Source organism: Vicugna pacos, chromosome 3 (assembly GCF_048564905.1).
Source record: "Vicugna pacos chromosome 3, VicPac4, whole genome shotgun sequence".
Classification (NCBI taxonomy): Eukaryota; Metazoa; Chordata; class Mammalia; order Artiodactyla; family Camelidae; genus Vicugna; species Vicugna pacos.
The window spans coordinates 21,686,263-21,707,795 of NC_132989.1; the positions used below are offsets into that span (position 1 = coordinate 21,686,263).

General features: G+C 40.6%; 1 protein-coding gene across 2 annotated transcripts in view; it reads left to right on the forward strand.

The window, feature by feature from the left end:
• Positions 1–19,221, forward strand: part of LOC102539899 (protein diaphanous homolog 1) — a 39,472-nt gene extending 20,251 nt beyond the window's left edge. The window contains exons 2-17 of one of the 2 annotated variants that reach the window (XM_072956147.1): positions 4,503–4,529; positions 5,546–5,698; positions 8,105–8,206; positions 8,604–8,734; positions 8,929–9,015; positions 9,842–9,902; positions 11,395–11,534; positions 12,707–12,815; positions 13,273–13,383; positions 13,556–13,674; positions 14,360–14,476; positions 15,101–15,216; positions 15,741–15,805; positions 16,521–16,700; positions 17,454–18,200; positions 19,061–19,221. In XM_072956147.1, coding sequence (XP_072812248.1) covers positions 4,503–4,529; positions 5,546–5,698; positions 8,105–8,206; positions 8,604–8,734; positions 8,929–9,015; positions 9,842–9,902; positions 11,395–11,534; positions 12,707–12,815; positions 13,273–13,383; positions 13,556–13,674; positions 14,360–14,476; positions 15,101–15,216; positions 15,741–15,805; positions 16,521–16,700; positions 17,454–18,200; positions 19,061–19,213 — 2,418 coding nt within the window. In that variant the 3' untranslated portion in view covers positions 19,214–19,221. Of the gene's footprint in view, positions 1–4,502; positions 4,530–5,545; positions 5,699–8,104; positions 8,207–8,603; positions 8,735–8,928; positions 9,016–9,838; positions 9,903–11,394; positions 11,535–12,706; positions 12,816–13,272; positions 13,384–13,555; positions 13,675–14,359; positions 14,477–15,100; positions 15,217–15,740; positions 15,806–16,520; positions 16,701–17,453; positions 18,201–19,060 lie in introns of both variants that reach the window. The other variant, XM_072956145.1, reaches the window with a different exon arrangement.
• The last annotated feature ends 2,312 nt before the right edge of the window (positions 19,222–21,533 follow it).

The following is a 21,533-nucleotide window of genomic DNA, read 5'->3' on the forward strand; positions in this document are numbered from 1 at the left end:
TGTTTTACATTCTGTTTTTTATCTTAAGTTATTGAACTCCAGTTTTTATTTTACATCTATAGCACATCTCAATTCAGGTAATAAATTTTTATAAAAATACTTAATGTATATTTAGATGTCATAAAATTTACAAGTGAAAGGTAAATTCACATTCCTAACTTGCTCCAAACCTACTTATTTAATAATAACAATAAAACATTCATTTTAAAAATTAAATAAAATTAAAAATTCCTTCCTCATTTGCACTAGCCACATTAGAAGCACTGGGTAGTTACAGAGTAATTGCAGGTGGCTGGTAGCCCCCATGTTGGATGGCAGAGCTCTAGGGTGATCTACTTGGACTGTGTCAGTAGCTTAAGGTCATTTTCAATTCCCCAGAGAAGGCTCTTCCAGCCTTTTACCTCAAGGGTAAGGGCTTCGGGGTGCTGGGGTCCTGAGAAACTGGAAGAGGGAAAGTGCTGGTGTCTTAGCATGTAGTGCATGTAGATTAACTTCCTCTTCTTTTTGATAAAGGATTCCTGCCGACAGCTGTGCCTGGCATCCCCCAATCCAGATATCTGTGTTTTACCCTCTTCTAAGAATACATTTCCAGACTTCTGTTGGAGTAGGGGAGGGTGGTCTCCTGATGGCATAGGGGAAGGGTCTTGAGGGTAACCAGAGGGTCTATAGATCTTACTGCTTCTTAAACAGCTTTCAACCGGTCTTCTTGGTTTTTGCTCCCCTCCCCACCCCCACCCCCACCCCGCATTTCTCCATGTGCCTAGTGCTGCTGATTCTGGAGCCTTTTGAGGATCCTTAGGTACAATTTGCATTGGTTATTGGTTTTTCCTACTTCTGGTTTAGGACTCAGCTTTCATAGGTCTTTTGGGTTTTAAGTCCTGTTTATCTCCCAGCTTCAAAAGTTGGTTGTAATTATGGCTTTTCTTGTTCTCCATAAACTTGTAGGCTTCTTCCCATCATCATTCTTTTCTTTCTAAAAATTCATTTTCTGCAGATGTAGAAGAGTTCCAGGAAAGGGGAAAATTACATTCTTTGATTCAGTCTGCCATCTTCTACCTGGAAGTTCCTAATACTCTGTACTTATGAGCAGATTTTGATATACTTGTTAAAATTTTCATTCAATCTGCTTCCTCCAGTATCTGTACTTGTACTTAAAGGTTTTAGTGATAGTCTTAATGGAAAACTTAGTAGGAGAGACAGGCAGATGAAGTATTTACTGCAGAGAGACTCAGAGAATTAGGGTTTAGTTTGGCGGCAGGAAAAATTGATAGCAAACAAGGAGAATGTTGAGAATGGAAGCATTTAGAAGTAGGTAGGGTCATTAGAGACTGTGTAAAAGAGCTTGAACCTCTGAGGCGTAAGGCATAAATACAGCTCCAGTAGCGTTTACTGTCCTGGACTCCACTATTTTTGGTCCTTTTTACTTTTCATGAGCTAAGGCACCTCTTAACATACCACAGAGAATCCACAAAATAATGATACCATTAATGAAAAACTGAATGGAGCTTACACTTGTAAACTATATGCATAAGATTGGTAAGGAAACACACATAATATTTAATAAGTAAATTAATACACCCTCAGTGTACTGTAGCAGCAAGTTCCGTTTGAGTAACAGAATTGAGCTTGCTGTTTGGGTGTTCTGTTGGGTTCTGAAACAGAATTTTGCCTGTACTGTGATTCACTTTGCTGGCAGATGCTGCCCTCTGTTGGAGTAGTTGAGGAAATGCAGCTTTTATCCTGCATGGATCATTTTTGCTGTCCTTGCTCTAAGTGATCACTAAAACATGGATAATTTTTTTTAAGAATTAACATTAGAATCTGTTTCTAATGATGCACCAAGGAAAACAAGAGAAACTGTTTTTTTCCTTCTTAAGAAAATGTCTATTTACTTTTGTATTTAAAGGCAACAGTTAGTGGGCATTAAATGGGAACAAAACAGAAGAATTTGGGGAATGCAAAGATTTTGGGCTTGGAATCTGGAGACCAGATTTCCATACCCAGCTTGTCCCTGATCATGTGACCTCAGTGATTTATTCTACCTATCTAAGCTTCAGTTTCTTCATTGATGTAGTGAAGAGGTGGAATAGATTTGAAGACTTCTCCAGGGATCATTATTTGAGGAGAGCAGCCCTGGATTATGGTATTTATTCATAGGCGGTATAATGACTAAGTTTTAGGCTCTGCCCTGAAGGAACTTAGTCTGGAAAGGGGTAGAGGAGGCAGACAATCAAAAGACAGTTGGAGTCCATTACTGATGCTGTGAGACAGGCAGGCACCTATTTCTGCAGAAACACAAGGAGAAGTACCTGTGTAATTAGAGGTGGTACCACCCTGCAGGGCCTGTTGGAGCTAGCCTTGAAAGCACGGTCTAGGCTGAGGGAAGCAGCAGCCTAGAGAAAGTCTGGGGTGGTGAGATAGCACGATCAGTTTGTGGGCCTGCAACTAGTTCAGGATGCCCTGAAGATAGTTTGAGGTGGACGGTTTATTGAGAGATGGGTCGAGGGAAAGAAGCCCAAAGTGTCATAGGCCATGCTGAAGAACGGGGATTTTAACCTGAGTGCAGTAGGGATCTATTACAGTGTTTTGAATGGGAAATAACGTGGGCAGCTTGGCATTTTAGAAAGGTTACTCTTGGATATAGCATAGAGTATGGATTTGGTGTTGGGCAGATGGGACTGAAGGCAGGGAGCTCAGTTAGCAGGCTATTGGAATAAATCAAGCAGGAGATCATAGTGCTGTGCACGTTAGTAGTGGGGATGGACAGAAGAGAAATGAGTGTCTGTAGGTAGAAACAAAAGGTTTCTGGTTTCCTGTTCTTTAACTTAACCTGCAGCTGTGAACAATCCAGCTGGCACTGATTCATTAGACCCAGGTTCTGTTTCCTGTGGTATATTTATCCCAGTTGCTTGGTTTGGAGAAAACATTTTGAGTTTGGGGGCAAGGTTCTGGAGTACATACGTTGAATGTTGGCGATGGCATCCTAACTATACACACTTACCCTTTCTGTGGCTTGTTTGACCTCTGTCGGCCAGGTGACTTAGGGTGGAGACACAAGGAACTGTGAGTCCCTTGGGTGTTACTGTCTCTGCCTCATCTTCCTTCTGCTTTTGCTGCCCAGTGAGCAGCACACACAGAAGTAACTTTAGATCCCACTGACACAGAGCAAGGTTCCTACGGTTTTGGGTAAATGATTAGCATTCCATCAGCAGAAGCTTGACCTACTCTCGACCGTAGAGGGCAAAGTTAAGATTCACAGTTTACGCTGCATTTAACCTAACTCTAACATGGGGAACATGAATGTAATGACATAGATTTTTCTTGTCTGTAGAAAGATTAGTAAAGTAGCTTTGTGGCGGCATCAAAACTAATATTTCATTAGTTGAGGAAAGTTAGAGGCATTTACGATACTCATCTAAGGACATTAGCAAAAATAAACGAAGTTTAAAATTAAGTTTTAAAATGAAGAATTCTTGCTTTCCCACACTTGCTTGTTCAGACTTTTTTGGGGTAAAGTATAGCATATATGCAGAAGAGAATATAAAACATACAGAATAATTATAAATTGAACAACTATGTAACCATCATCCATATCAAGAAGTAGAATATTATTGTTAAGCACCCCATAAGCTCCCGCTCCCCTTCTGCAATCACAACTCTTCCACCCACCCCCCCAGTGACCACTGTTTGGACATTTGTGGTCATTATTCCTTTTATTAATTTCCTATATTACATAATTTAGTTTTGCATGTTTTTAAAATCAATGTAAATGAAATAATACATTCACTTTTATGTTTGTGAGTAGCAATAAATTCACTCACTTTCTCTGAGGAATTGTTTCCCACCGTACTAATAGTCCAGGATATCCATTCTGCTCTTGATGGCTGTTTGGGTTGTTCTCCGTTTTAGATATTGCAGCATTGCCGTGAACATTCTTGTTAAACACAGCCTGCTACATATATGCAAGTTTCTGAAGGGTAGATTTATAGAAATTGATGGGTTGAGTTGTAGTGTGCCTGCATATTTAGCTTTACTGGATGATGCCATACTGTTTTCCAAAGTGACCTTGGCAGTTCACGTTACCACCAACGCTGTGAGAGCCCCTGCTGCTCTGTGACTAGCCACATATGACAGTTTTTGCTGATCTTTAGAGTGTGAAATGATATCTCTGTGGTTTTAGTTTGCACTTCCTTGTTTAATGAAGTTGAGCACGTTTCGTAGGTTTATCAGTCATCAGATTTAGTCTTTTCAGTTCCCCGCCTTTTTTTCCCCCAAAAGAGTTATTATATATCAGTGACCTTAAAACTCCTCTTGCCCCTTACCTAAGGCAATGTGCTAAGGAGTAGTCTAGTAGAAATCTTCTAGTTTGTGTGAAGGAGCCTGGATTCTTTGAACTTATTTTCTCTTCTTTTTTTCCCCAACCCATCTGCTGTTTGGGAGGTTTCCTGACATTTCACTGATCTCTCTTCTCTTTCTTCTCCCTCCTTTTTCCTGTTTCCTAGACTCTGAAGCGGCTCATGGCAGATGAGGTAAGGAATTTTGTTCAGCATGTGCATGTTCTAGCTCATTTCCTACACCATGATATTTACCAGTTGCCATAACTTTGATTTTCTATAACTTGCAACCGTGATATGGGTTCTATTCTGAAGTCATCCCAAAGCTTTCTCCTAACTCTTTGCTCTGTTTGGCCCATTGCATGCACTGCCTTGGCATATTCGTTGGCTTCCACGGTTAGGCATGGTCTTTAAACTCCAAGCTGGCTTGCTGTCTGCATGCCACTCATATCATTTGAAGCAAGCCCCAGAATGCTTGCAGATGTTTACTGTTATTTTCAAACAGGTAATGCCAATAAGCTGCAGCTTATTAGTACCTCTTTCTGAACTGAACATCTGTACGTAAGGTCTGAGGAGTGGTTTATAAGCATTTGGTTGACAGAGAGATGGCATATACACCCCTGAAGTAGACTGTATTCCTTCCGAATGGAATTTTGGAGGATATGTCTTGCACTTTTGTTGTCTGCATAACACAAGTGCTGTGGAGTGTACGGAAGAAAAAAAAAAGAATGGTTCCTGGCTTTAAGGCATTTCCTTGTTTATTGTATATGACTTATATCCATTAAAATCTATGGTCACATTCACCTCTCAAAGGGAGAGATCCTCCGAGGGCCACATGTGTTGTTGGAGAGCGAGAGGGAAGTGACATTTTACTGAGCACTTTGCACATGAGCTGCTTTCATTTCTATGCTGCTAGAGAGCTTAGAAATGGCAGGGGAGCTAAAGAACCAAGTTTTTGGGTTTTTTTTTAGAGAGGTTCCAAATCTTAATACTTCAGTCCTCTTATCTTTGGATGAAGGTGAGACGATAGAGTCAGTATAGTAAATTAGATACAAGGAAGCCTGGCTTCTTTTCGTCTCAAAGGAGTCTTGAACTGCCCACAGACAGAAGGAACCATGCACATATAAGAGGTTAGAGAGTTGGCTATTTGATGTGAGGTTTGTTGTGTAAATAAAAATGGACCACTGCTAATACTTTTTTCTTTTTCTTAGCTGGAGAGATTTACCAGCATGAGAATTAAGAAGGAAAAAGAAAAGCCCAATTCTGCACATCGAAATTCTTTATCATATGGTGATGATCCCACAGCACAGTCATTGCAAGATGTTTCAGATGAGCAAGTTCTAGTACTCTTTGAACAGATGCTGGTAAGTTTCCCACCCCAAAACATTGCTGCTTCTTGAAAATGCATTTATGGGCACGGTGGGCCCTTTTTCATGTGCAGTCCCCCCTTAACTAGCCCTTAATTACAAAAAATTCCAGGCTTAGCAAAGAACTTAATAGCAATCCCATTAATGAGGGCACTAAATGCATGCTTATCCACTACGTAAGATAGGAATCTATGAATAAGACTGAATTATCTGATCACTAACCACCTTGTTAATGTCCTTTATTTAGTCCAGCAGCACTTGAGCTACCAACTCATGTGGTAGTGTGGCAGTCACCTCTGGGTTAGCCAGAGTAGATTAAGTTTTAAAACATTCACAACAAAACCTATACAAAGAAGGAACTGAGGAATGGAAAGGCATTGTTTGCCCAAGGTCTTCTACTTAGTGATGATTCTGGAAAGAGAATTCTGATGCTGTAATCGCTAGAAGATCTTAGCTTGTTGCTGAGGTCAGTTCAGTAGTGAACTGTGCACGGATGTGACTGACTGCTGGCCTCAGTGAGGAACACTGAGTGGGGAGGACACTCACGGAATGTCCACTAATGATGACAAGTCTTAGAACGTTTTGAGTACCTGCTTATAAGGTTTCATAAGACCTGTGTATTGACTTAGACATACGATCTCAGATTTAAATAGAGACTAGTGGCAGGTCTAACTTAATTAAAAGCATGGGCTTGAAACCCTTAACACAGAGCCTGGTACATAGTCAATACTTAACCAGTTTGAGTACTACTATCATTATATTTCACTGAAGCTTTCAGTTTGTCTCATAATAATCCAAGTGCCTTAAGAGTCTAAGAGTGTCATCTATCAAGATAATCTCCTGGCCTTGGATCGCAAATTTAGATGTCTTTAAGGCCAGGGGAGATAGAATAAATAAGTTAAACAGGCTAGATAGAAGATGATAAAAAGGAGAAGGAACTGTGGTAAAATGAAGGACTTTTGGCATTTTTGTTAGAAAGGCCAGCCACAATTCAGTTCCAGTAGGTTTTATAGCATTCCAGTTGGAAATGCTAGCCCAGTCGTGGTAGATAATTCTATTTTTAAAAAAGAGCCAGAAATCTGTAATTTAAAAAAAAATTCTTTAGTAGCATCAGATATCATATCCAGCATTCAGATTTCCCCAATTAGGTCATTTTTTAAAAGAACAGTTTTTTTGTTCAAATCATAATTCCAGGTAAGTTTTATCTGAATGAGGTATAGGTTTCCTCCCTCTTTTATCCTTGTTATTGCTTAAAAAAATTTGTTGAAGAAATTGTTTGACCTGTAGAGTTTCCCATAATCTGAAATTTGATGATTACATCCTTTGATGCTAGAAATTCATATTTTTATGTGAAGTCTCTCAAGTTTAAAGTGTTGGGCTAGCTGAACAAATTAGACTTTATCTTTGGGTCTAATTCAACCTGAGGGCCACCATTTTGCAACTTACGTGTTCAATTTACCTGTAAAAGGAGGAAGAAAGCACTATGAATTGAGTCAGAAAAAAGTCAAATTAATATTGCTGTTTGGTACACACAAAATGTTATGATAACTCACAGAGAAAAAAATGTGACAATGAGTGTGTATATGTCCATGAATGACTGAAAAATTGTGCTGAACACTGGAATTTGACACAACATTGTAAAATGATTATAAATCAATAAAAAATGTTAAAAAAATTGCTGTTTGGAGGCAGTGATGTTTTTTCACACATCACACATAAGCACACGCATAGAGAAGAAATTGACTATACCCTACCCACTTTTTTCTCCTATACTTCACCCATTTTAAATAATACTCTGGACTCTAGGGTTAAACTTGTGCTCACAGAGATAGGAGGCTCAGACACATGGTTGTGCCTGTAACAGGCTCAAGCAGAGCCTTTCCCCCAATAACACACTTCAGGTTATGTCTGTTGAGGAGCTTTGTCATAGAGTTTCCAGTTCTTTCTTCATAGGGAAGGAGTTAGTCCAGGGACTTAGTTAACCAGGATAATGGGTGTTTAGATGCAGATTTTGCTGGTGTTTGAATGACGTCAGTCATCTAGTGCTTCAGTCTGAAGAAGTTATTAAGGTCCATCCTAAGTGCAGAAAACATTATGTTTCCTTTTGTTCTATAATACAAAGTAGAATTTCCCCCTATATCGAGTCCATTTTTGTTAGGAAAAAAGTTGTGTTTGTGTACAAAAATGTTGAGGTTTTACACTAAAGTGTTAACCACATTCATCCCTGAGAAATTCTCATCATCTGTAATAGCTTAAATCTCTATGGATCAGAAAAATTTGTTTATTTAATAAGCATTTAATGTGTTCATCTCTTCACTAAATATACTAAATAAATATTAAAGACTGAAAACTTGTAAGGAATTCAAGGCAATTTCCCTCCTCCTTTTTTTCTCCCTCTGCTAGGTGGATATGAACCTGAACGAGGAGAAACAGCAGCCTCTGAGGGAGAAGGACATTATCATCAAGAGAGAGATGGTGTCCCAGTACTTGCACACCTCCAAGGCTGTGAGTCCTGGGGCGGGTACCCATGACATGGCGGGCTGTACCTTTATCTTGGACCTGTTTGTTTTGCCAATTTCGTAGGACATGTTACGTCCACGTTAGTTCTATTATCATATTATTATGTATCTATTATATATTATATATATTGTATCATTCATCCTGTTATATAAGCCTACTCACTTTTTACTCTTATTTGAGTGATGTTTCTTACATACCTTTTACCCGATTCAATCTTCATGAAGTATGTATAGGTAATGGGATGGAAATTCTGAGTCTCACATAGTCCGGTGGTGTGTATGATGGGTGTTTGCCCTCATATTATTTGAACTTGTGTTAACTAATACTAGGCCCGTTGATGACTGGATCCAGTGTTTACTGATCTCTGTGTGCTCCTCTCTAGGGCATGAGTCAGAAGGAGAGCTCCAGGTCGGCCATGATGTACATTCAGGAGTTGAGGTCAGGCTTGCGGGATATGCCTCTGCTCAGCTGCCTGGAGTCCCTTCGCGTCTCCCTCAACAACAACCCTGTTAGGTGAGGATTCTGAGGTGGTAACAGGAGTAAGAGCCCAATGTTAGAGTTCACTGGTGGGGATTAAAGATCAAGCGAGTCAGGGAAGTATGAGAGTGTTCTGGATTCAGAGTGAAGAGTTGCCAGGATACACTTTATTTTGGTGAATAAACATTTACTGATTTGATTTGATAATACGTTGTCTTTGTTCCTTACAGCTGGGTGCAGACATTTGGTGCTGAGGGCCTAGCCTCCTTATTGGACATCCTGAAACGACTTCATGACGAGAAAGAGGAGACTGCTGGGTGAGGACTTTGAAGTCTTGGCATCATCTAGGTAGAGGGTAGTAGGGGACTTGGCTGTTTGCTCTAAAGGGAAAAATAGCAGTTAAATGTAAAGTTATGGACTGGGACATTATGCTGTTCGCTAAGGGTGGGGTTTATTGTAGGGATGACCAGAAGTTGAATGACGATTTATAGGTACAGGAAAAGGAGGAAGAACTTACACTTTACAGTGAATTACATAAGACATATACCACATCAGATACGAGTCTCCCAGCACAGATTATTATCCAGTTTGGAAATACGGTCTGGTCTAGTCCAGAACTTCCTTGTGATCTGGTCTGGGTCATATCTCATTTGGAAGTCTTATAATACACTTGATCAGTTTGGAACTAGCATTATGATAGTCTTCAGGACTGGAATAATTGGGGGGATACCATGCACTGTCTTAGGTCAGGCTACCTTAAAGCAGCCTGACCCAAAGTGATTTCTCTACCTCCTGGGATGTAGAGACTTGAAGCCTTTGACATAGCGAGGCAGGCAGTAATAGACAGGATGTTATCCTCATAGAATTTAGCGCGTAGGAGCCTAGGGGGAATTAAAGGGAAGATTTTAATGTAATGTTAAGATTTTAGTTTGTAACAGGGTTAACCAATGGTCTTTGATGATGGGGATTCTTCTTCAGCTACCTGTTTTTGCCAGTGTCTCAGGGCAAAGTCCTGTGTGCTAGAATTTATTCAGCTGCTTGTTGGGGGTGTTCCTAGACCTTTGTTTAGAAGGTTGAAAAGTCAAATGGGAAAGGGGTGTAGAATAAAGGGATTTCACTGATTATGTCTTCTGCACACAGAAGCTACGATAGCCGTAACAAGCATGAGATCATTCGCTGCTTGAAAGCTTTTATGAACAACAAGGTGAGATTTTTCCCATTCTCATTCCAACCCCCATCACGACCCCTGTTCTTTCTCTTCTCTTGGCAAACTCAAAAAGGAGCTGAGAATGTAAGATTCAAGACTTCTTTCTCTTTTAGTATTGTACCTTTTTTTTTTCTTTTAATTATTTTTTAAACAGAGGTACTGGGGATTGACCCCAGGACTTTGTGCATGCTAAGCATGTGCTCTCCCACTGAGCTATACTCAGCCCTCGTAGTGTCTTAACTTTTTGATTGCCACATACACGTGCTTTTATGGATCTTTTCCCCAGTTCTAATGTCTCTTTCAGAAGATGGGCTCAATTTTCTTCCGATTTATACTGTTTTGCTAATTCTTTTTTTTTTAATTGAAGTATAGTTGATTTACAATGTTGTGTTAATTGCTGGTGTACAGTGTATTGATTTGGTTATCTGTCTGTCTGTCTATCTTCTGCTAATTCTTGAATTTCCTAACCTATAGTTATTATTTTTGGAAGATTTACTTTCCTCTCTACTTATTTGTCATTCTTTTCCCCCAGCCTTTTCCTACTGTAGAATCTTTTCATCCTTTTCTTTTTAGTATTTAATCCTAAGGAGCTTACAATTATTTGTTCCTGAATGCAAGTCTATCTTCCTCACTATTTAATTTTGTTATAATTATTTCATTGGATGGGGGAGGGCATTAAAAAGAAACATAAGAATCAAAGGTTTTTATTCTTAAAACACGTGGACATCTGTTGTGTCTGTTAGAACATTATTTTGCTATGCTCATTTCTGCTTAGCTATATTTGGAAAAGTGTTCTACCCTTGTGTTAAGTTGCTAGGGTTGCTGTAACAAAGTACTACAAACTGGGTGTCTTGACAACAAAAGTGTATCTCACAGTTCTAGAGGCCGTAAGTCTAAGATCACAGTGTTGACAGGGTCCGTTCCTTCTGAAGACTGTGAGGGAGTGTCTCTTCCATCCCTTTCTCCTAGCTTCCGGTGTCCTGCTGGCAATCTTTGACATTCCTTTGCTTGTAGATGCATCACCTCAGTCTCTGCCTTTGTGTTCACATTGTGTTCTTCCTGTGTGCATGTCTGTGTCTACATTTCCCCTTTTTATAAGGACAATAATTATATTAAGGGCCTACCCTACTGTAGTCTGACTTTGTTGTAAATTAACTAATTATATCTGCCAATGACCCTATTTCCAAATAAAGTTACATTCTGAGACTCTGGGGGTTAGGACTTCAACATAAGAATTTTTGGAGCGGGGAGGGTATAGCTGAAGTGGTAGAGTGCATGCTTATTATGCATGAGGTCCTGGGTTCAGTCCCCAGTGCGTCCTCTAAAAATAAATAAACAAACCTAATTACCTCCCCTCTCAACAAAAAAATTAAAAAAAAAAAAAAGAGTTTTGGGAGGAACATCATTCAACTCATAACAACCGCTAAACTTGTTCCTAGTTAGATGCTCTCATCTTTAAACTCCCCTCCTTCTGTTTTTGTCCTGCCAGTTTGGAATCAAGACCATGTTGGAGACAGAAGAAGGAATTCTGCTGCTGGTCAGAGCCATGGATCCTGCTGTTCCCAACATGATGATTGATGCAGCTAAGTTGCTTTCTGCTCTTTGTATCCTGCCACAGCCGGAGGACATGTATGTAACTGGACTTACTTCTCTTCTCAATTTTCTTTTTTATCATCTTCCTTAGTCTAGAGGAATATAGAGTTGTTTGGGTGTCCGCTTAGTCATAAATACTAGGTAAGACTGTACTTCTTACGTGAACACTGTGAATCTTAATATTTAAGAAAGAATAAGAGATGGAGGCCGTTCTGAGTGTACTGCTGGCTACAGAGGTATAGATCTCCAGTAATGTCTGTATCCGTCGACAGGGGGTTCTTTTTACATTTTTTTTTTTTAATTCAGGAGTGACAACGTTATTTTAAAAATTCAAACAACATAAAAATATGTGAAGTAAAATTTAACAGGCCCATTCCTTTGGCAAATCCTATTCTGCAGAGGTAACCAGTGTTAATGATGTGGTACAGTCTCATAGACTGTTTTCTAGCACAGACAAATATGTTGAATTTCCTAGATTCTAACACACCTGCCACTCCAAAATATGGTATCTTGGAATTAAGGAAAGATGGCTTATTCCTATAAATCCAATCACACGTATAGGATAGATTTTTATTGTTGTGGAGGAGTTTGGTTTAACAAAAGCTAAATCATACCACTTAATTCTTTTCAACTTGTTTCTGTATTTAACAGCAGATCTTAGACATTCTTCTATGGCAGTACTTCTAGATCTACTTTATTATCTTTAGAGGCTGTTTGGCATTTCATACTATATATATCCCATAATTTATTTAACAATTCTTTCATTGCTAGACTTTTTTTTTTTTTGGCATATTCTGGCCCCTGCTGTAGATGATAAGAATTTTGATTATCAATTTTTGTACATATATTCCTTATACATGTATAATTTCACATGTATGCGTTTATGCTGGTTGGACTTCTAGAAGTAGACCAATGTTAATGTGCATTAAAAATTGGTACTGTTAAGTGCCCTGCCAAAAGTTGTACCATTTTATACTCCATGAAAAAAGGGACTTAATTTGGTAAACGTGGATAGGAGTGCAGGGGGGGATTTTAGGGAGGTCTAGATCTGGCTTCTGCTCTAGGTGGTGGGAAGTGTAATGTGAGAAATCCAGAACATTGATAATGCCCACTTCCTAACTGATCTGTGCCCCTCTATGATCTACCTGTTGTGAGTGTCCGTGTCAGCACACCTGGACAGTCCTCTCCCTTTCCTTTCTCTTGGGCAGGAATGAAAGGGTTTTGGAGGCGATGACAGAAAGAGCTGAGATGGATGAGGTGGAACGTTTTCAGCCACTGCTGGATGGATTAAAAAGTGGGACGTCCATTGCTCTCAAGGCATGTATACCCCTTGAAACTGGGCCCAAGAGTAGAATTCAAGATGGAAAGACTTAAGTTCATTTGACCTTTTAAGAGAACACAGGGAGTGGTTTCCAATTATATATTTTGTATTTCGGAATTCTTTCTGAAGGGAAATTATTATCTTTCTCTCCAAGAAGGCAGAGAGAGAACTGTTTTCCTCATTATGAGATGGAAAAAAGGCATGGTATTTATTTACAAGCTAGGAATACCAAGGCCTACAACAAATTATACTGTCAAATATTTGGAATCCTTTAGACCTCTGAGCTCTCCAGACCTGTGTTTAAGGTTGTACTGCTGTAACAGAAAGTCCTTCTGTAGTTTTTGTACTGTGTCTTGTAGTTATACTGGGGGGCCTCAGAGAGCATGTAAAGAGAATGGAATCTTGATCTCTAGGAGTTAACGTTGACATTGCTCCTGAATTTCCTTGTTTTAGGTGGGATGCCTACAGCTGATCAACGCTCTCATCACACCAGCTGAAGAACTTGACTTCCGAGTTCACATCCGAAGTGAACTGATGCGCTTGGGGCTGCACCAGGTGTTGCAGGTGAGACGCTGCACTTCACTGGAGAGGCTGCGCTCCTTTCATCCTGCTCTCATAGCCCCGTCATCCTTGCGGTAACTTTGGTTTGCAGTTTAAAAACCAGGTGAAAGGTCTGGGTTTCTAGCCAGCATAGGATGCTTCTGGGATCCCTGACCTATACTTTTGTCATCGACAGGACCTTCGAGAGATTGAAAATGATGATATGAGAGTGCAGTTAACTGTGTTTGATGAACAAGGGGAAGAAGATTCTTATGACCTGAAGGGACGGCTGGATGACATTCGAATGGAGATGGAATATCCTTTTGCTGACTAAGGATTTACTCTTTTGAAGACAGACAAGACATAAAGTTGTATTCTGTTGCAGATCCCTGTGTGGAGTGCTGTGGGGTTGATGACTCAGAACAGGGCATTTGTCTGTGTGTCTTCTCAGTAGATAAGGCAGGCAGGTATTGCCTTTGGATTTATTTACCTCAGCATGGACCAAGAAAGTTGGGAAAAGTGACCTGAGGAATGCTTAGCATGAAAGTAGTCATCAAAATTAGTGTGGACATCCTAGAACATGGAAGCTTATCTTACTAAGACGTAGAGCTGGTTTTTGGAGAACATACGTAAGTCAGGGAGTGGGGTTGTAATATGCTCCCTTGTATGTTTCCCTGAGGCTGACAGAGGGAATAATTTGATTACCTATTGATATTTGCCACACGTGACTTTGAGGCAGTTTTCTTCTCGTTTCTGTCTACTGCTTGAATTTCAAGCCAAATACTAGGAGTTTTCTATTTCTGTATATAGTACCACCCAACTCACTGGTTCCCCTGGCCAAAGGAAGTTTATAGAGCTTAAAGTTTTGGGCAGGATTTGCAGGAGGAGCAGCTGTTAGAATAGAAGTGTCATCTTGCTACTTTCCCTAAGACTTGGGCAAGCTCCCTGTCAAACGCAGTTTCTAGATACATGCTTTCCTTAGCCTCGTCTCCTTTTCCACTGACTTCAGTGAAGTCTTCCAGATTCTCTTAAACACAGTGAAGGATTCAAAGGCAGAGCCACACTTCCTGTCCATCCTGCAACACCTACTCTTAGTCCGAAATGACTATGAGGCCAGGTAAGGTGGGATACCTGTGGGAAGTTTTGAATTTGAGCCTGAGTGGAGATAGCAGAACCCTTAAATTCAAAGGTTGTCTGTAAAGGGACAAGGAAAAGACAAAAACATGGATTAGAGTTATTTTTTTAGTCTCAGCTATAAAGGGAGTTGTCAGTTGTCCCTTTAATCCACCTGAAAGGTGTCTCTATGGAAGAGATCAGAGTGTGTAAGGTGAACTGCCCTCCTTTTGGAGTGCAGTTGTGGGTGGGGTGAAGATGATAGCAAAGGAAGGCAGCAATTAAAAGTTTTTTCATGTTGGAACATGAGATTCAAGCAATAGAGTAGATTCAGTAATAGTACTGTCCATCACAGGCAGGATCTAGCCCGAATTTTAGGTGGGAAAGGATGTGCACTGGGAGGCAGGTGGCCGAGAAGTTTTGATTATCTGAAGTAGATGGGGTAGCTGACAGGGAAGAGGGGGGATTTCTTAGCATGGCAGCAACGCTCTGTTAATTCTCTGAAAAGGTCTTTCCAACATTTATCCTCAGGTCCTTCTATTGTCAAAGCAGTTAACTTTTATTGATCCTGAATACCAAAATTGTATTTTGGTTTTCCTTTAATAACCTTGTTTCTTTTCTTCTGTAGACCGCAATACTATAAGTTGATTGAAGAATGTATTTCTCAGATAGTTCTGCATAAGAATGGGGCTGACCCTGACTTCAAGTGCCGGCACCTCCAGATTGATATCGAGGGATTGATTGGTAAGCATATTCGTCTATCTGGTTCCTTAAAACATTGCATCTACCTTTCATTTTGTATCTTTCTTTCAGTGAAAATTTCAGAGAAGATACCTTTGTAGCCTTCTGGTCTTTCCATTTTTGTCCTTTCTTAGGTAATAACTAATATCTCTGCTAAGAAAAACAGGCCTTTAGTTTATTTCTGCATAATTAAAAAAAATCTATTACTTACACACTACCCCACCTTTCAAAGGACTTCAGCTGTTGTCTGTGACTCCTGCTGGTCTCAGAGATTGATAAGTATTACTTGTAGGCATTCTCTGTGCCACCCAGCGTGGTGGCCTTACTGCAGTAACAGGTACTCAGAAATTATATGTTGAACTTAACTGAAAGTCCGTATCTTTGTCTAATGCAAAACATTAAGAAAGGTAAGGAAAGTAAACAGAAGGAACAAAGGCTGCCCTTCGGTTATGTGGAAAGGCTTAGGCAGTGAGAGGGGAAGACGAGAATTGGGAGCTTTACTTCCTGACTCTTCACTTTCTTTTCAGATCAAATGATTGATAAAACAAAGGTGGAGAAATCTGAAGCCAAAGCTACAGAGCTGGAAAAAAAGGTATGTATGAGAAATCAAAAATAATTGGGGTATATTTTTCTTTTTTTATCTAAGGATTTTAATTTCTCTGACATGTGAAACACGTGAAAATGTGAAATGTGAAACATTTACGTGTGATATTTTTATGCAAGCGTTCAGCACACAATAGCAGTTCCTAGGGGAACCTTTCTGGTATAGGTTGCTCGGCAGAGAAAGTAGTACGGACGTGCTTGTGAGGAGCTAGTGAGTTGTGAGTCTGCACAGTTCTTGGGCCCCTGAGTAGGAGGAAAGACAGGCGGCACTCGTGTAATATTGGCAGCACTCGGGCTTGCTTAGCGTCTCAGGCCTCTTATCCAAAACAGTAGGAACTGGAATATGTCTGAACTCTCTTTTTCTCTTTGATTAAGGACTCCTGTTGTTGATAAGTTTTTGATCCTTGAGACTGCTGGGATTGTACACCTTAGCTGTCCTGGTTAAATGTCTTTAAAATCTTTGTTTTGTTTTATTTTTTAATAAGTCAAGTGTAGACAGACTATGGAAATAATCCCTGGTTTCCCCCTCCTTTAACCTTGATTTTAGGGTCAGAATCATGGCGGTCTTTTTTTCCCAAGCATTCCTTGGGTCAGTGAGCTCAGTAGATCAAGAATTAGCACAAAACAGGGAACCACGGGGAAAAGCACTGTGCTTCTTGCCGAGTTGGAGAGCTTACCGGGAGCCTGATTTCTTTCTCCTCTAGCTGGACTCAGAGTTAACAGCCCGACATGAGCTACAGGTGGAAATGAAAAAGATGGAAAGTGACTTTGAGCAGAAGCTCCAAGACCTTCAGGGAGAAAAGGATGCATTGGATTCTGAAAAGCAGCAAATTGCCACAGAGAAACAGGACCTGGAAGCAGAAGTGTCTCAGCTCACAGGAGAGGTAATGTCCGAGCAGGGAGGGCAGCGTGACCTGTAACTGCCATCAGCAGCCTCAGGGTGAGCTTGTGTTGGAGCAGGACTCTGTCATCTTACTCCCAGGGAGGGTTCAGATACTACTAGGTAATCTAGGTAGATGGTGCATATTTTTTAAATCATTAACCGTTTTGTTTTGGGGTTAAGTAATAAGTAAGATAGAAAATTTGGAAAAATACAGAACACCATAAAGAATAAAATGAGTCACAGTGCTACCCAGAAATAAAGATAATAGCCTTCTAATAAATTCAGGAGTAAATATTAAGTAAACTCTTCTCATATTTGCTGATTTTCTCCTTATTTTAGTCAGATTTATCCCCAGACACTTGGTGCAGTTACAGATACTGAAATGATCTGTGATACCTGATACCTTGATCATTTATGTGGTTATATAATTACTTGTATAGCACATACTGTAATTATGTAACTAGAATATTTGGTTTACTTGATTTTTGCATTTTCTAATCGAAGGGAGAGTTTAACATAAATGTTGAAGTTGTCTTTTTAATGCAGAGCTTGCTGGACGAAGAGCCTGAAGGACTAAGGCTCTGTCACTGAATAGCTGTGTGACTTTAGGTGGAGCCTTACAGCTGTCTGACTCCTTTTACTCCTTTCTTGTGTAAAATGAGAATTTGGGATTAAGTAATTTCTTAGATGCATTCCAGCCCCAGTGGTCCCTGAAGTGGACTGAGGAGTATTCCTGTTGATGTTATTTCTGTAGGTTGCCAAGCTGTCCAAGGAGCTGGAAGATGCCAAGAAAGAAATGGCTTCTCTTTCTGCTGCAGTAACTGCAGCGACTCCTCCTAGCAGTGCTACTGCTCTTCTTGCCTCTCCTTTACCTGCTGACTCTGGCGCTGTTACTCTACCCTCACCCCCTTCTTTACCAGGAGAGGTTAGCACAGCCTCTGAACCCCCTCTTTCTGCGGGTGGGACCGTTGCTTCTCCACCACCACCACCTCCTCCTCCTCCTTTGCCTGGGAGTGCTTGCATCCCCCCACCCCCTCCTTTGTCTGGGGGTGCTTCCATCCCCCCACCCCCTCCTTTGCCTGGGGGTGCTTCCATCCCCCCACCCCCTCCTTTGCCTGGGGGTGCTTCCATCCCCCCACCCGCTCCTTTGCCTGGGGGTGCTTGCATCCCCCCACCCCCTCCTTTGCCTGGGGGTGCTTCCATCCCCCCACCCCCTCCTTTGCTTGGGGGTGCTGGCATCCCCCCACCTCCCCCTTTGCCTGGGGGTGCTGGCATCCCCCCACCTCCTCCTCCCTTGCCTGGAGGACCAGGAATGCTACCTCCCCCTCCCCCTCTTCCTGGTGGAATCCCTCCACCCCCTCCATTTCCTGGAGGCCCTGGCATTCCTCCACCTCTACCTTTTGGATTTGGAGTTCCTGCAGCCCCAGTTCTGCCATTTGGATTAACCCCAAAGAAACTTTACAAGCCAGAGGTGCAGCTCCGGAGGCCAAATTGGTCCAAGGTGAGAATTTCTGTCCATCTCTTCATCAGATTTTAAGAAACACTTTGATCTCCAACTTTGTATTTTGTGCATGGTTGGCCTTCCCTCTCTTACAGTTCACTCCTGTCTGTCTTCAAATTCCAATCATGCATATGTTTGTTCAAAAGATATTAGGCATGTCCTATATGCCAGATAGCACTTGGGAGAGTTCTTTGAGCCCTGTACTCTGCTACAAAACCTAAACTTACCCGTAAGTTAATGCTGTTGCCCTTTTCTCTGAGGGTATGAGTGCTGTGATAATATACAATTTGATAATAGTCATTTCACGTCTTCAAGGTACTGATAATTTTGCTGATCCAAAAGTCATGGATTTACGGATACAACCTCCTACCACCATCCCCCAGTGAGTTACACAGAATATGTTTACATGGCACAGTATTGTTCCCACTATGTGAGACCCCTGTGATTCTGTGTCAGCCTTGTGCTTCTGGAAACTGAGGTACAATAAAGGAACTTAGGGATTTGTTCATAAAATGAACAACTTTGGTAGTTAGCCACATTGATGGGGAAAATTTAATGTAGAGCAAGGGAAGATGCAAAATAAAGCCATAATGCTTCCAAAAGTAGAGGATTTGGGGTTAGATGGATAAGCAGCCTAACTGGATCTATTTCTTGAATAATCACCAGTAAACAAAGTAGAATCATCATCTGCTGGTCCCACCACGACTTACGTAGCTATTCTCTGTATCTCAGGTTAGTCTTATTCTAGTAAGACATTGGCAGTAACCAGCCAGCTGCCTCTTTTGCATCTTAATCAGTTTTTTAAAATGAAAAGTGCGAAGCTCAGTTTAGTAACTTTTAACACCTGCTTGTGTCTACAGTTTGTCGCTGAGGACCTTTCCCAGGACTGCTTTTGGACAAAGGTGAAGGAGGACCGCTTTGAGAACAATGACCTTTTCGCCAAACTTACCCTTACCTTCTCTGCCCAGACCAAGAGTGAGTCCCTTCCTCTTTCGTGCAAAGGGCCAGTGTAGGACTTAGAACATCCACCAAGTGGGTTTCCCATTCCTTTCCCTTCCCTGAGTCAGGGTTGAAGAGAGCTGGGGTTTCTTATTCCAAAGAGGACAAGCTATTTCTGTATTCTGGGGATGCGGGGGTTTGGAAAGAGAACTGTTACCTGTAAGTATTTTTCCCCGTATTTTTTTGCATATCGGTACTTCATGTCAGTATAAGTTGTGGGGAATATGAGATTAATGTGACAGAGCTCAGTCTGGGCCCATTTTTATAATAATCTTGAAACGGATTCTGGCACTGCCTTTAAGGTACCATCTTCAGATCTGTATATGTAATTGATAAGACTTGGTCTGCAGTAACAGAACCACATGTGATTCCTTTTCTTTTTTCCATTTCTTCCCAATATCTGATGCTTTCTCCTTCCTGGCCCTTTGTTCCTGCAGCTTCAAAAGGTAAGAATACAGAAGAGCCTTTTAGTTGAGTCTCTTGAATATTAGAGGGAAAAAAATGAAAGAGATATAAAGGAATTTCCCTTTAGAAAAGTAAGACTAGAAATCTGGAATTAATTTTTCTTTTGCTGGTGTGTTTTTTGGTTTTTTGGGTTTTTTTTGGTTTGCTTGTTTATTTTAGAGTCCAGAAGGACCAGTAACTGTGATGTTAACTGACAGGAAAGAAAAATATTTTAAGTTGAAGCTACTGTATTCTTGTTCTTTCTTTGGAAATGAGGGACAACTTAAGTAATAATACTGTTACCTTACATTTGTGTTGTGGTTTACAATTTTCAAGGTGCTGTAACATATTTTACCCTATTGGACCTGCAGAGAGACCTTATGAGATAGGCAGGATGTATATTATTTCCATTCCATAGCATACATTGACTGATTAGTTAGGTAGCTGGCCCAGGGTTATATGACCAGATCCAGGGGTCTTGACTTCTGGTCTGTCTTTTCATGTATAGTCTTGCTTTTTTTCTTCTTCACTTTCATATCTTCCCCTTTATGTTTGAAGAGCTGATCTATTTTGCCCTCTTTCTTCACTTCCTAATTCTTGTGGTTTTGTGCTGTCTTATGATGGGGCACTTGAGGTTATCTCCCTGGAGGGGTACAATATTTGAAAGATACTGTCATGACTTAATGATAGTTATAGCCTAATAATTTTGTATTTCCATCTTCTTCCAGCTTTTTTGTTTATTTACAGGTTTATTATAACCCTAGTGATGAAAATTAAGTGCAACTTCAGAGCATTGCCTCCGTCCTCCAAGTAAATAAGCATTTTTTAAAGACAGTTACTACTTTTTCCTTAAGTGATCTGGTGGGCCCAGGCTGCACTTTGTTCTAATAGGGAGCCTAGCAGATGGCTGAGTGCCTCTGGCAGCCCTTAGTTACATGTGTGTGTGTCTAGGAGTGTGAGATCACAGTGCTCAGGCCTGTCCTGGTGCCCTAGCATTCAGGGTAAAGTCACCTTTTCCTCTAAAAGAACTGTCACCCTCTGAACTTAAATCCAGCCCAGAGAATTACTTCCACACTCTGAGTTAAAAAGCTGTGATGATGACTACTTATACTACCCTAGAACATCAGCAAAGACTAGTTGACAGTGAAAATCAAGATCCAGTGATTTGCTAATTTGCAAGGTCACAGAATCTGTCCCTGTGTTGGGCTCTGGTGTAAGTCTCTTTCTTGTGGCTGTACTCTGAGTGCTGCTGCAAATGTACACTAACCAGGTCCCTTTTTCTCCCTGCTCTGTCACCATCCTCCTTTTATCCTGTGCATTCGTATTGCTATTGATTGTAGTGGGCTTTCTGTGGTTTAGTAATTTTCCTTGGCATTATTTTCCCACTGTGAACTGGTATATAGTATTTTTTAAATACCCAAGCAAGACCTTATCTCAACTTCTCTTATTTTCAACAGTGTTATTTTCAACCAAACTTTTTAATGTTACTTCAGTCTTCAAGTTCTGCCCTGGAAGTGACTTTCTTTTCATTAAAGATTCTAATAACATCCTGACAGCTTTGACTTCCCACCCCCCACCCCCTTAAATTACTCTTAGAAATCTCTGTATTTTAATCTGAAAGGAGTTAAGTATGAATTAGTCAATTTAGTTTAGTTTAGTGTCAGGAAGCACTAGAGAAGGTGTTCTTGAAAATTGTTAAATCATGAACAATTTCCCAAACATCTTAAATCCTAATCATTTTAAGAAACTTCTGGGAGAGATTTTTTTTTTTTCCTATTGATGAGGTACTTACGGTTTACCCACCTCTAACAGTTACCTGCAGCACTCACATGCAACAGAATTTTCCTGCTTGTCATCAACCATGCTACATCTGTATGTTTTCATTTTCTC